The 14,620-nt window shown below is 45.6% G+C and overlaps 1 protein-coding gene across 1 annotated transcript in view; it reads right to left on the reverse strand.

Annotated features, from left to right (window-relative positions):
* Positions 1-11,053, reverse strand: part of Ccdc149 (coiled-coil domain containing 149) — a 67,017-nt gene extending 55,964 nt beyond the window's left edge. The window contains 2 exon segments of the mRNA XM_051164771.1: positions 1,811-1,972; positions 10,725-11,053. Coding sequence (XP_051020728.1) covers positions 1,811-1,972; positions 10,725-10,796 — 234 coding nt within the window. The 5' untranslated portion in view covers positions 10,797-11,053.
* Between the last annotated feature and the right edge of the window lie 3,567 nt (positions 11,054-14,620).

Here is a 14,620-nt window from a genome sequence, read left to right on the forward strand (position 1 = left end):
AGCGGCAGCCCCAGGCCTTGGGAAGACAACAAAGGAGGAGCACAAGTTGAAGGCCAGTATGGACTACATAGTGAGTTCTAGAGCAGCGTGTTGACAGAGGAGAGGGATCACATCAGCAGGGGTGGGGGATGGGGGGAGAGGAGAGGAAGTCAGGCCATGAAGCTGCACTGCTTTCTCTACTTCCGCGCAACTTGCATCCTTTAAAACATCTATAAGAAACCCAGGGAGGCCTGGTGGCACTCAGAGGAAGAATAGCAGGCTACCAAGAAGAGACTTAATACCCTATGAGCATATACAGGGGGGGGAAGTCCCCTCAGTCACAGTCATAGGGGAGGGGAGTAGGGGGAAAATGGGAGGGAGGGAAGAATGGGAAGATACAAGGGATGGGAAAACAATTGAGATGTAATATGAATAAATTAATAAAAAATTAAAATTAAAATTAAAAAAAAAAAATCAAACCCAAGAGAAAATCAAATCGCCCAGAATATAGAGAACAGTCCCAGTCCAGAGGTGATGTGATGGGTGCTCTGGGTTTTCAGCTTGACTACATCTGGAATTAACTAAAATCCAAAATGGCTAAGCACACCTGTGAGGGAAAGACCCACTTGTAAGCTGGATCTTTGAGGTAAGAAGATACTCCTTTAATACAGATCTTTTGATGTGGGAAGACCCACCTTCAGTCTGGGACACACCTTCTGCGGTGGGCAGCCTATGAAGAACGTAAAAGAAGCACGCTTGCTCTCTTTGCTTGCTTGCTCGCACTTTGGCCAGTAAGTCCATTCCTTCACTAGAGACTGCTTCTCTGGGACTTCTGCACATCCTGAAGACCAGCTACGGTATTCAGCCTCCTTGACTGAGCAACTACTGGATTCTTGGGCCTTTCCTTGGTAAGCAGCCATTGCTGGATTGGCTGGACCACAGCCCATAAGTGATTCTAGTAAACACCCTTTATATGTATATGTTTTTTATTCCATAAATTCTGTTCCTTGAGAGAACCCTGACCAATATAGGCGACTTTGGCCATCACTGTAAAGTGCTTTAGACAGCGTTGGCACACGGCATCCAGCAGAACTCTCTGCTGCCATCACACAGCAGTCATCAGCCACCTGCGGGCTCTGAGCCCTCGCAATGTAGCAGGACACTGAGGAACTGACAAGGTTTCCTATTTTCCTTTAATGCCAGTTAACTTAGTTAAGTTGGGCAGTCATGCGCAGCTGGCAGCCTCTGGGTTAGTGCAGATTTAAGGTATGAACGTTCTTTGAATTGAAAAGCAAAAGTCCATATCAGTAAGCTAATGAGAAAACATCCACAGTAAACGTATGTGACCATGACCATCTCCACAGGAGCCAGACCCAGCAGCCTGGAAGTGCATACATGTAGACTAGGTTGTAGAGGAAATAGGTGGCATACACATCCCTACTTTTTGTTTTTGTTTTTTGTTTTTTTGAGACAAGGTTTCTCTGTGTAGCCTTGGCTATCCTGAACTCTCTTTGTAGACCAGGCTGGCCTGGAAGTCATAGCGATCCACCTGCCTCTGCCTCCCAAGTGCTAGGATTAAAGGGGTGCGCCACCACGGCCCGGGCCACATTGTGTTTTTGTTTGTTTGTTCCCTTGCTTGAGACAAGTTCTTAAGCCTCTAGGCCATGATATAGCCTGAACTCCTGATCCCCCTGCCTCCACCGCCCAAGTGCTAGGCTTACAGGCATATACCTGGCTACTGGTGAACCGCTGGGAACGGGTTACTTCCTAAGAGAGGATGTCACGTCCCTGTTCTCTGTCTTTAGAGATGCCTCATCAGTGTCAAACTTACAATCAGCTCCCGATACTTCTTCTTCAGGGCCTGGTGCCGTTCTCGCAGCTGGTTGGCCATGAGTTTGAACTGGTCCCTCTCCTGCTGGCAGGTGTCCAGCTCCTTGGAGAGGATGAGCAAGGCCTCCTTCTTACTCTCCAGCTTCCGTTTGCACACCAGGTACTGCGGAGCAAACGGCCACTGGTTAGAGATGGTAGGTGGGCTTCTACACCCCCAAGTGGGGCTGTGCCTATCGCCTTTTCACGGTTAGGGGTTACAAGCTTCGGGGAAACCCTAGGCTGCCACAGACATGCAGTTCTCTAAAGATAGCCAAATGTTACCTGTCTATGAACTCTCACAAACTGAGACGGATACAATAATTTATTTGCAGATGAGTTAAAAAGGGGAACTATAAGCCAAAAGATGGCTCATAAATTGCATCTATGAAGAAATAGATTTCTGGATCCCAGATTTATCTAATGTGGCATATGTATCCATATATAAGATTGCATAAAATTTTACAAAATGATACCCATAAACATATTTAATGAAATATTTATAAATATTAGTAGGAATGGTCTCTTCCTAGTATTTCTTTTGCTCAAGCTTTAAATTTTTTTCTTCATGCTTTTCTGTTCGGTTTTTGTTTTTCTTTTTTTTTAATTTTTGAGGATAAGTCCATATGATATAGATCATAAAAATGTCCCTCAAATATTATGAAAGTCATTTAGTTGAACCATAAATCACTTGACGGCTTCATCCCTGCCCATGAAACCCATTAGCCACTGTCCCCCGTGGAATTTGTCCACAGACTGTACTGTAAACCCTCTTTTAGCATCCAACGTAGGCACCTACCCATCACCAGAGACCTACTTCAGGAGCCAAGGATTTTTGCCACACTCCGAATTCTCCCCTCAATAGCCAGGTCCCTGGCTGCGACTCCTGCCTTCAAGCAACAGTACTTCTGTAGCTCTCCCTCTCCTTCCCGCCTTGTACCAGGAATGAAGCCCGGCCAACAGTCCCACCGTAATGGCCCGTGTGGGCCTGGAGTAGATTCTACTTTCACTGGCTATATTACACCGCCTGGCGTTATTCACATATGTGAAATGTGGCACTAAATACCTTTTGAATTTTCCCTATAAAAGACCAAATTCAGAGCATTCATGAAAACAATTTATAGTTTCATTATACACCGTGACACAAGCGCTTTGTCATTGTGGACGTTCCCACAAAGCAGAGCGCGAGCGGGCACTCCCATACCATTGAGCCAATGCTCTTTATGGACAAAAAGCATTACTCACATATAGTGCTTGCTCAGAACCGACTTTGTTAAGTTCAATTTCAAATAAATGAAAGGGGGGAATAAAGAGAGTCTTCTGCATTAGCACTTTTTTTTCCTTAAAAAAAAAAAAGTAATTGCTTAGTTTCAAAAACAAAGGGGGAAAGAAAAGCCATTCTGAGTCACTTCACCTGGGTGGAATTCTAGTCCCCACAATAACAAGTTGGAATCCTGCCTTAAAATGCTCTGGATTTTGAGATGCTGACATTGTCTGTACAACAGCAAAATGGCCCTGTTGCCACAGTGATTTCTCAAGAGTGAAGTCCACCACAAGTAAATAGCAGAGGTGACTATTTTGAACCCTGAACTGCAGTGTCCCGAGGGTGGCACTGAGACTTCCCAGGGCAAACCGTCATTACACACCTGCCCTTGTCCTCTTCTTCCCAATAGTCAGCAGCCGCAGCCATCTGGGCTCTGGGTGTTGGTGGCACAGAGACTCCATTTATGGGAGTCATACCTGAGGCCCCAAAGCTGTCCAGTGTCTTTGACTTTAGGGAAGAAAATCTCAATTGTATCAAGATATTTCAGTACGTAAGCTTGTATAGAACACTTGTCTCGTGAAGGGGACAGTGAAGGCTGCCTCTTATACTGGGAAAGCAGAAATTTGGGTTCCCTGCCCTTGAAAGATCTGAGAGAAAAGGCATCGATCTCCCAAGGCATGGTTCAAGTTGGAAGCTGTGAAAGGCAGGGAGAAAAACTCCAGCTTCTGGCTTTATGGAACCTGGTAAAAGCCTTGCTAAGCCACAGGGGTCCAGAATTTGAGAGGCAGAGTTCTACAAGTTCACTCCTAAGCCCATGGGAGAGGTGACAGCTCTAAACTGCATCCCAAAGCAAGGCTCGGGGAGCATCACAGAAGAGGGGACAGAAAGAGCTCAACAATGGGGAGGGGTGTTGCAAAGTGCTGACGTGGCTGTCACACCATGACGTAGCTGTCACACCCATGAACTCATTGCAGCTAAGGTGACCTCACCAAGATCTGGCCAACAAGAGCAATCAACATTCCAGCAGACAGCACTAATTGGACTCAGTGGTTTATGGGGGCAAAAAAAAAAGGACATGAAAGTGGAAGGGGATATGTTGGGATGGTTTTGGAAGGGTGACAGAGGAGTTGGGGTTGATAGAAACTGCATTATAAAAATTATGTGTTTATTATATAAATATACATATGTAAATTTATATGCTATATAAATTTGTATTTATGTTGTGTACATTACTTATTACATTAATTATAATTAACATTTATAATTTGTCTGTTAATTATAATATAGAAAATTATGTGTAAATATATAATATATATGTATACAGAGAAAGCAGAGGCAGCCTGTGTGGAAGATGAAGCCACACAATGAGGAAAGGGTGCAACTGTCCTTGCTTGCTTCTGCTTCACTGTAGTCTACAGAACTGGTTGTTAAAAGCTTTAGTTCATGTCCCTTGTTTTCATTGGCAGGATAAACCTTAGGCTGAAACCTCACTTCTAAGACAGCCCAAAGTGGATCTGAGTGCAGAGCCAACAGAGTGAAGATCTGTCTTAGACAGCCACAGGCAACACTGCGGACCCAAAACAAAATGCCAATGGTTCTAAGAAGCATGGACTTAATCGATATGGAAAGACCCAGGGGATCCTGGAGTGTGCGAGTGGAGACTGGAGGCTGAAAAGAAGCGTGCAAGCATTCACTGTTCTCTCTTCCTGACTGCAGATACAAGGTGAGCTGCTCCAAGCTCCGACTGCCTTGACCCCCACCATGATGGACTATGCCTTGAACTGCAAGCTAAGATTGACCCTTTCTCCCCTAAGTTGCTTTTGTCGCAGTACTTTATCTCAGCAACAGAAAAGAAACTAAGCCAGTTAGTTGCCTTGTCTGACTTTGCTGTCCTTCCTGTATTGTGGCTTTGGTGTTGAGCTACTCTTGGTTTTAGAGACTGGTTACAGTTCAGCATCTCCCTGAGGCAGTAGAGATGTCATTTTATTCATTCCAGATTCCCACTGCTGAGAAGAATGCACGGTACACAGCAGGTGCTCAATACATGTATTTAGATATGTGTGTGTTCGTATGCACAGGTAAGGAGTAATGCTTTAATGAGATAATGTATTAGTTTTCTCCCCTTTCCTCTCTATTATGTGCACATGTGTAACATATAGAATGAATGAGAAGAGTGTATGCACATGGACACTATTCACATGGATGGAGGAGAAACCTTCCCCTGTTACCTAGAGCTTCATCAGACCCGTGGCATATGCAGTACTGCCTCATTTTACAAGTTCCTGACTCTCTTGAGGGCCGACTTTAGGCATCACTTAGACCGGGCTCTTTAATGTACAGATGAGGAGACTAGGAGTCAGCATAGAAAAGTGACTCATCTATGCTGGCTAGTCAAAGCTAAGGTATAGACTGTGTATTTGTCTCCATGCTTAGGGCTCTTTCTAGCTAGCAAATGACTTCCAATTCTCGGCAAGTAAGGCAAAACAAGACTGTGAGGTATTCAATTTACTTTCAAGAAAAAAAAATGAACAAAAACATTGGGTTTGTTTTGGGTCTTTTTTTTTTTTTTTTTAATGTTTTCCATGTGTCCAGCATTGCTAGAAGAACAACTTCATTTGATTGCAATAGTAACAGTAGCCACCACTGTGGTGAGCCCGCCATTTTCCGTTCTATGCTGAGTGCTGTATTGGAAACATCCTATTTGTTCCCTGTGGTTGGTCTCTGTAACAGACAATGAGATTAGTGCCCCTTTTTAGAGATGAGGACTCTGAGCCCAAAGAGGTCAATTATCTAATGATTACAAAGGTAGGAGGTGGCAGAGTTGCACTGTTCTCTGTACACACAGATTAGGATGCTGTGCTGGGAAGCGGCAGTGAAGAACGCTCTCATATAGGATGTACTGGAAGAATGGTGGCACTTGCAGACTTGGCTAGTGGAGGGGGAGGGGACATAGATTAGGGGGGAGGGTAATAAGGAATACAGACACTGAGGGCAAGGCCCAGAACACCCACCACTGGGTATCACGGCAGGAGAACTTGGGTCAGAAACTGCCAGAGAGGTGAGTTGAATTCCAGTGTTTCAATCTTTGTTGTTCAGTGGTGTCTTTCAGGGCCCTTGTCCACAGTCCTGTGGCAAATAGATTGGCCAATGACAATAGTCTACCAGAAAGGAGCTTTGAGAAAGAGAAATGAATGCTGGGAATTGAGAAGATGGCCAACTCAGGGAGGATCCATTTCACTATTTCCAAACCTTGCAAAGGTTCTGGAACTTTCTTATGGTTCATGAATAGAGGCCAAAAAAAAAAAAAATGGTGGTTATTTGCTAACAACCCCTTTTATTGTCATTGACTCTGAGCTGCTGTTGATCGGATACAGAAACATGTGTCCCCCAATGACAGTTCTGAGCTGTTGGGACTCCCACAGCTGCAGGTACTTACATACCTACCAGCTGGAGAAAGGAAAATGCTACACACCAAGCAGTCCAGGCAATCTATGAAATGTGTATAGAATGAACTCCATAAAACATGCCCCGTTCCTGGCATGTATACTAGATATCGTGAAATATTTTTACTATCCACTCAAAAATAGATTTCTTCTGAATTGCATTTCAATTACTTCTTTGAAGCTGAGCTTGTAACTCATGTGTGGTGTTAATTCATGCCCACAAGTAAAGGTAGTTGGGTACTCGTCACCCTAAGAACCCAATCCCACCGTTTGGGCCATTGAATGGCCTTTATCTACCCATTTCCTGTTATCTGCAATAAAGCAAATCATAATTGCTACAAGGAAGACCGTAATAATTAAATGACTATCTGACATACTACATTGGGATCTGGACAGCTTTATGACCGGCTAACTGCTGCTGAGAGAGGGGGGGTAGCTCAGTGTCAGGGGAGTACATCTGCCAAGTGACCCTTCTAGTAACTCCTGGTCCTTAGTGGGTTTTAGTAAAGAAATCAAGCCGGCCTTCCTGTGCTGCACAAGGCATGCCTGCTACCCACAAGAAGGCATCACAGAGAAAGGATAAAGCACATGACCAAGGGACAATCTAGAAGCTTGTTACCTGCAAACTCACCCTGTTTAGAGGTGCTTTCTTACCTAGAGCTGGAGTTTGGATATTAAATACCCACCTAGGGCTCATGTAACAAAGGCTTCCTACGTGGCATAACAGTATTAGACGGGTGGGCCTTCTAATCTAAGAGGCAGGGCCTTGTGGGAAGTCTTGGGTTATGGCAGTGAGCCATTTGAAGGAACAGTTGTGGGGCAAGACTCTCTCCTCTCTTTTGAGTCCTGGCCATGGGATGAGTAGCTTTGTTCTAACACACTCCCCACCTTCATGGGCTGCCTCATCCTAAAGCTCAAAAGCAATGGGACCAACTGGTCACAGTTGTAAATCTCCAAAATGTCAAAACACCCTTTCTCTGGATAATTCTCTTAGGTGTTTACTACTGGAATGGAAAGCTGACCACACCAAGCTCTCCTCCACTTTCCATTCTGTTTTTAGTGTCCTGACCCACCCCCCAAGCCCCCCCCCCCCCCACTCCCCCCCCCCCCACCCCCTGTCCCCTTCGGTAACCCCTCCTTCCTACCCAGCAAGAAGCACCGAGGAAACAGCACTCACTAATCTGCACACCTTCTCCAACTCCAATAAGCCACCTCTTGGTTCTGAAACCTCTGCTTGGCTCTGCCCCATGATGTCTGGGCAGCCATGGCCTCTTCCGTGTTCCCTGCCTGCCCAGTTCACACCCTAGATCCTCACTCATGAAGGTTTTTACATTCCAGGGGGAAATGGGATGCCCAGTTCTACAAGCAACAGAGTCTGTGTGGAGAGCGTGGTGGGTGAATTCCTACAGCTATCAAAATGAGGTTTGTGTTCTGACTTTCAGTACTTAACACAAGTACTTCCCTTTATTTCTACGGGCATACAGTCCCTTCCCCATCTTTATCCTTCTAAGTCCTACAGATTTGCCAAATGGGCACTCAGGACTGTCCCTTAGAGAGACTCGTACCTGTCCTTACCTTCTTAAAGATGAGTTGGCACCCAGTGTAAAACACCATGTGGGGCAGCCACAGTGTGTCGCACTTAGCTGACGTCCCTGCCTGTAGAATCCTAGCCTCTCTCAAGCCTTCCCTTCCCACCTGCGCCCATCCTCTATGGCTGCATCGCTTAGAGCGCGGGCTCTTTACTGTATTGGTGTTGGCCTCACCTCAGTAACTTTTAGCTAATGGTCCAGCATTCCTGAGTCAGTGGCTTAAGGATTCTGAAGCCATCCTGGAAGATGACTTTTGTTTTTTTGTGTTTTTTTTTTTAACGATCCATCTTCTTCAGACTCACCATCACATTTGCCCTTCCTCTCAGGATTACTTTCGACAGGCAAACTTTGATTCTTTGAACGCCCCGGGGGACCGTGCTGGGATTTCAGTTAAGTGAGACCTCAAGTAATTGGAAGAGTTTATTACGCGTACCTCAGTAGCTGGGGGGTATGTGAAGTTCCCCGACAGTCTTGGGTAACTGGAGTGATGAAAAATGAGGTGTACCTGCATATCTGCTTCAACCCTTCTCTTACTGCTTCTCTCCCCTCCCACCACCTCAGACGCCACACTTCTACCAGTGCTCCCCTTCCCTTCCCCCTCCCCCCACCCCACTTCCTTTGGGCTTGTAAAGGATGAGTAGGAATGCCCGGGGAAAGAGGCTGCTCTCATCTTCTGCTGCCCACAGTGAGCCAGGACATCCCTCCTCCTTTGCCGAATATAGCACAGTTTTGTCAAACTCACTGTTTCCCTAGACTGATGCTGCTGTCACACCAGTTTGAGGATAATCCGACCTTGCCTGGGGCCCAAGATGCTGCCTGCCAGTGGGATGTGCAGCTCCAGTTTGTTCCACGGATCAAACGGTCAGGACACAGCACTGCAGTCACCCAGGCAGCCAGGAGAGGCTCTCCCATCTCCATCCAGGTTGCTGGGTGGGCCACCTAGGGCACACCAGACTCAGAGACAGCCTGTGCACGGACCCTCATGCATCTACTTATGTACTATATTATATGACAGTCACACAGAGACCAGAAGAAGGAATTTTCTGGCTGTCTCCGCATAGGAGAAAGATTCAGTTCAGCCCTTTGGAGCTGAGCAACATCAAAAAGGCAACAGAGCCGGTGGCACATGGTAGTTGTCCAACTTCAAAAGCTGGGAAACTACAGTGGGCCAGCCTCCCCCAGGAGCGGGAAAGAGTTGGCAAAAAGACCCCAGGACAGGGGTGGTGCTGTGTGCTTGTAACACCAGCACCTGGGAAGCTGAGTGGAACAGGCAGCTGAGGAAGAACTTGGGCAACATAGAAAGACTTTATTTTTCCAGACAGGGTTGGAGGGCTGGAATGTAGCTCAGTAGTACAGTATATGCCTGATAGATAGATAGATAGATAGATAGATAGATAGATAGATAGAGCAATGGATGGATAGTTATAAGGGCCCTAACACTTCTGCTGTCAGGATTAAAATGCCCTTTTGAAACCCATGTCAGTTCCTAACTTCTCAGACCTGCTCCCAACAGAACAAGCCAGAGGGAGCCCAGGGCTGTGTTTTCTACTTCAGAGAGGAAGTTTGCACTTCCTGAGAGAGCTGAGATATGGTCCCTTCAGGGACTCGATCTGCCTCCCAGGCTGCTGTCGACAAAAAGAACCGAGAATGAACCAACGTGAAGGCGTCATTCGATGCTGCCAAGTTGTGTTCCCGGTTTGGGGATACCACATGGGCTTCATAGCCGTCACCTACCCAGAAAGCACAAGGAGCTGCTCTCCAATCCAGCGCTTGAGGCTTTTCCCTCATGTACATAATACATATGGTCTTCATCACTCTGGAGCCTGGTACCCACATATGACACAGCCCCTTGCACGCATCCATCACTGATCAACATCTCCATGCCAAGAGAACTACTATCCCCTCTACAGAGGAAGGCAGGCGTGGGAGGCTGCAAAGGGTTTGTTTTTAAGGAACCTAGAACACTAGCAAAACATTACAGCTTTTCCAGGGGGTAAAAGTGAGATTTGAACGCAGGCCTGGCCCCTCGCTCTTGGACCACACCATCCCATCTCACACACAGGAGGGTCATAAGGATGCCATGAACAGTTCACCTAAAATAAAATATTGAAATTCTAACGCCAGCAACCGTTTTCCCGTGATAGTGCTGGGGATCCAGCTGCCGATTTCCACTTGCTAAATAGGCAAAGGGCGCGTTAGCACCTGAGTCACATCCACAACTCCCAACAGCACACACGCCTTCTATCATCACAGTAATCAAGAGAATTGTGTCCAAGCCACTGAAAGAAAAACAGTCTCCATTCCCTAGGCTTGACAGCATACTCCAACTTTCTATATCTCCTGCTGGGCTGAACAGTCCCATGAGTGGACCAGGACCCTGGAGACAGAGCCTGTGTGGGATCAGCCCCCCCCCCCCAGCCCCCATCCACTCGTACTGGTGCCAGGTGCACATCCTCTAAAGCAAGGAGGTGCTCCATCGCAGTCTGCCCCACACCACACGCGGGCATCCGCAGCCTCGAGATCCTTCAAATCAACCATGCAAATCCTTACCGCTTTAATTACCCAAGTAAGTAGAGCTCTTACCACCATCTGCCAGGATTCCAACCAATCGTGATCATTACAGTCGTTTTCTCTGGATGAGAACCTCATAGACATCCCTAAAGGGCCACTTGGGCCCTGAATTTCCGCCTACAGGATGAAGGTGTCCCCAGCCGTCGCCTGAGGCGGGGAGCTGTTTGCTCCCTCCTCGCTCTGCGCCCCACTCATCTCTTCCAGAGCATTGCTAATTTGCTCTCGCGCTTCATCTTCATCGTGCTTATTATCTATCCACCGTCTCCAGGCATGACTGATTAGGGAGAAATTTTCCTCAACAAGAGCTGTCAGTTCAGAACCAGCCCACAGCAAAAAAAAAAAAAAAAAAAAAAAAAAAAAAAAAAAAAAAAAAAAAAAAAAAAAAATCAGGTGGAGACTCATTCTGGGATGCGGGGTGAGGAGTCAAACCTTGAAAGGTTTCAGAGGACAAGCCGAAGGGTAAAGACTTGTTACCGGGAATCGATCCTTTTCTCTGGTCACCGACCATGCACATGGGTTGGTTATGTTATCAAAGGGTTTCCCCCCCCCCCCCCCCCCCGCCATGGGTGCCCTGAGACTATGGCTTTTCAGGAAAATGGAAAATCCTCACTGGCTCCAAACCACCAGTGGAACTCAAACCAGCGCTAGGCACAATTTTGTTTTCCTCCAACAATCTGTTTATCCCCATTGTCACCTTGGTCGTTGCCATAAATCCAAATAGCAAGTATAGTCTAATGACGTGACACTTAACAAAAGCACCCCGGACTTTGCATTCTGGATGTCAGTGAGGCAGGGAGCATCAAGATTTACATATTTACACATTTCTCCATCAGGAGAAGAAATTCCATGTCATCAGGATCAGCATGGACAGAAATATCAAACGGGCTGCTGATTCAATGACCGGACTGTATCTAATGGAGAGGTAAATGCAGAGGCTGAGAGACCTCAGTGGCCTCTGAAAACACAAGATGCATACACAGATACACAAGCGTACATATAAATAAAAATAAAATAAATTAAAGGCATAATTCTCCTTGGTGTATTCATTCACACATTTCCTGAGGTTCTGGCAGAGTGGGAAACACAAGCTCCAGAAACAAAAAAGACTAGGGTTCAAATCCCAGCTCCTCCAGTACGTACACGTTCCCTCCTGTCCACTCACTTCTCAGTTATTGACAACTGTGGATGACAGTCACATGCTCATGGTAACTGCAGCTATCACTCGTGACTACAAGACAGACAGCACGAAGGAGATGCAAGTACCACCATGGCTGCCTCTTTCAGAAACTTCTTTTTTGTGTGTTTTAAAAGAAATATTTTTGTTTGTTTTAAAAATTACTTTATGTGTAAGAGTGTTTAGCTTACTTGTGTGTCTGTGCACACTTGTGTGTCTGGTGCTCATGGAGACCAGAAGAGGACATTGAATCCCCTAGAAGTGGAGTTATAGATGGTTATGAGCCACTATATGTATACTGGAAATTGAACCCAGGTCCTCTGGAAGAGCATCCTCTGAGCCATCCTTCTCACTCCCTCTTCCAGGAATCTCTATGAAAAAGTTAACAATTGGGAAGAGCAGGCATCCTCGAACTTGCTCTCCTATAAACACCCCCATGTAATTATTGTACGAGGATATTGCAAGAACTAGCACCAGGATGTTCCACAAAACCCATTGTGTGCTTAAAGAGTGATCCATGCAAGGTATAAGCCAATGCCCTGCTCCCGCCCCCACCCCAATTTCACACAGAGAAATCTCACCTCCCCACCCCTGAAGCTTGCTCCAGAGCCTCTGGTGTCAAACACCAGGCCACTCAGACAGTGGGAAACAGTGTAACATTCCTATGACATAAACTGAGTCTAACAAATGTATGGTTTATTAATGCCATACAATCCTGCACTACCATTATGAGTGATGGTACTAATGACAAATTCATGATAGTCAGCCCTGAGTAGGAAGGAAAAAGAACAAGTAATAAAAATATATGGTGACAGAACAGTGGTGACCTCTGGGAGGTGTGGAAGCGGGACATGCTGCGTAAAGAAGGGCATAAGAAATCTTTTAGAGAGAGCTTGGAATGCTCTGGATTTTTATCTCAGCATGGCTGTCAGAACTCAGGCCAAGAATAGTCTCGTGGGAGAATTCCAAATGCCTGTGAGAAAACTCCAAAAAAACAAGACAAGAGTCTTGTGACCTCAGTTTCCTCACAGCACAGAACTGTTCCTGGAAAGTACTTTCGTGCTCCTTCCGGGTGCAGTGGATAGGAGTGCGTTTACTTTAGCTGTTGTTGTTCATGTGTCTCTTATGGAGAAACATGCTTTTGCCATGGGTGGCTTGTCCCTGTGGTTGCATACTTTACTCAGGTGACTCTTCTTAACCCTCAGAATATAAATTGTCTGATGCTCTGAATAAAGTTCGATGTTGTATGAGACTTTAGTCTACCTCACTTATAGGCCCTGATCTCCTAGGTTCATGCTGCCAAATAGAATGGTAAATACATGGCAAATGGATGAAGACGTGTTTTTTAAAAGGCATTGATCTTTCCACATGAAATGTGCGGTTTGACTGCCTTCAGGTTAGTCTCTATATAGATACAAAAATAAAACAGCATGCACTACCAACTCATTTTTCATGAGAAATGAGAGATCACACATATGTTAACAGCAGTCAAGTCTGGGTAAATTAAAGATTTTTTTTTCCCACTTCTTAAACATATCCATATTTTCTAAATTTGAAGTGTACAGGAAAATTTATATTACTCAATATTAAAGTTAAAACCCATCACTGCCTAAGCTATTTACCATGTCTATATAATAACTTTAGCCACTCACTTTTCTTCTCAAATCCTTTCTCATTCAAAAATCTAGGACATTATGGCCAAGCCTTCCATGTTGCCTGAGGACACTCTGCTTGGCCAAAGAGAGGCAAACCCAAAGTGGGGAAGTAAACCTGAGTATTATTAGGTCATCTGGTATACCTGCCGCTAGCCTATACAAGTAGAGAAGGTGTTTTGATGCCCCCTTTAGGATGCAATCTCAACTACAGGGCTTCTGACCCCATTGTTCTGTTTCCAGCCTATGCGAACTCCAGGCACGAATCTTGAGGCAAATCCTAAAGTCTTACTTTGTAGCTCAAGTTTAGGGAGGTTAGGCCTAAGTGAGATGGGAGTCAACACGAGAAAAAATATTTTCCAGAGGTCTGAAAGTGGGTATAGAAGGACTTGAACACAAGGCTTCCAGCACAAACCCCTGTTTTCATGGGAAAACGTGATTTGAGGTTGCCACAAGGCTCTCAGCTCCCAGTTCTTGCTGAGTAATCACAAAAAGAGCTCTGCATTTCCAGGTACTTCATAAACATTCAGAATTCCCAGTTGTTTCTCTGTAACATGCTGCCTGGTCAGTCTAACCACCAAGGTTAGGTTTGTGTGCTCTGATTTTTGGCAAAGTACCTAGGACATAGTTAATGCCTCTAAATATTATCTGGAGAAAAAAACAGATAAGGAATTATTCTGTTAATACTTTGCATGATGAGAAGATGACCACAGTGACCAATGACATTGTGTGACGGGGGCTAATAAGCAGTTAGGAGCACGTGCTGCTTTTCTAGAGGACCTAAGTTCAACCCCAGCAATCAGATTATGTGGCTCATAACCATCTGTAATTCCAGCTCCAAGGGGATCTGATATCTTCTCTTATCCTCCGCAGGCATGCACACACACACACACACACACACAGAGAGAGAGAGAGAGAGAGAGAGAGAGAGAGAGAGAGAGAGAGAGAGAGAGAGAGAGAGAAGAGGAGAGAGAGAGAGAGAGAGAAGAGAGAGAGAGAGAGAGAGAGAGAGAGAGAGAGAGAGAGAGAGAGAGAGAGAGAGAGAGAGAGAGACAGGCACACACACACTGGAAAACAGAAAC

The sequence above is a fragment of the Acomys russatus genome, chromosome 22 (genome assembly GCF_903995435.1).
Source record: "Acomys russatus chromosome 22, mAcoRus1.1, whole genome shotgun sequence".
Classification (NCBI taxonomy): Eukaryota; Metazoa; Chordata; class Mammalia; order Rodentia; family Muridae; genus Acomys; species Acomys russatus.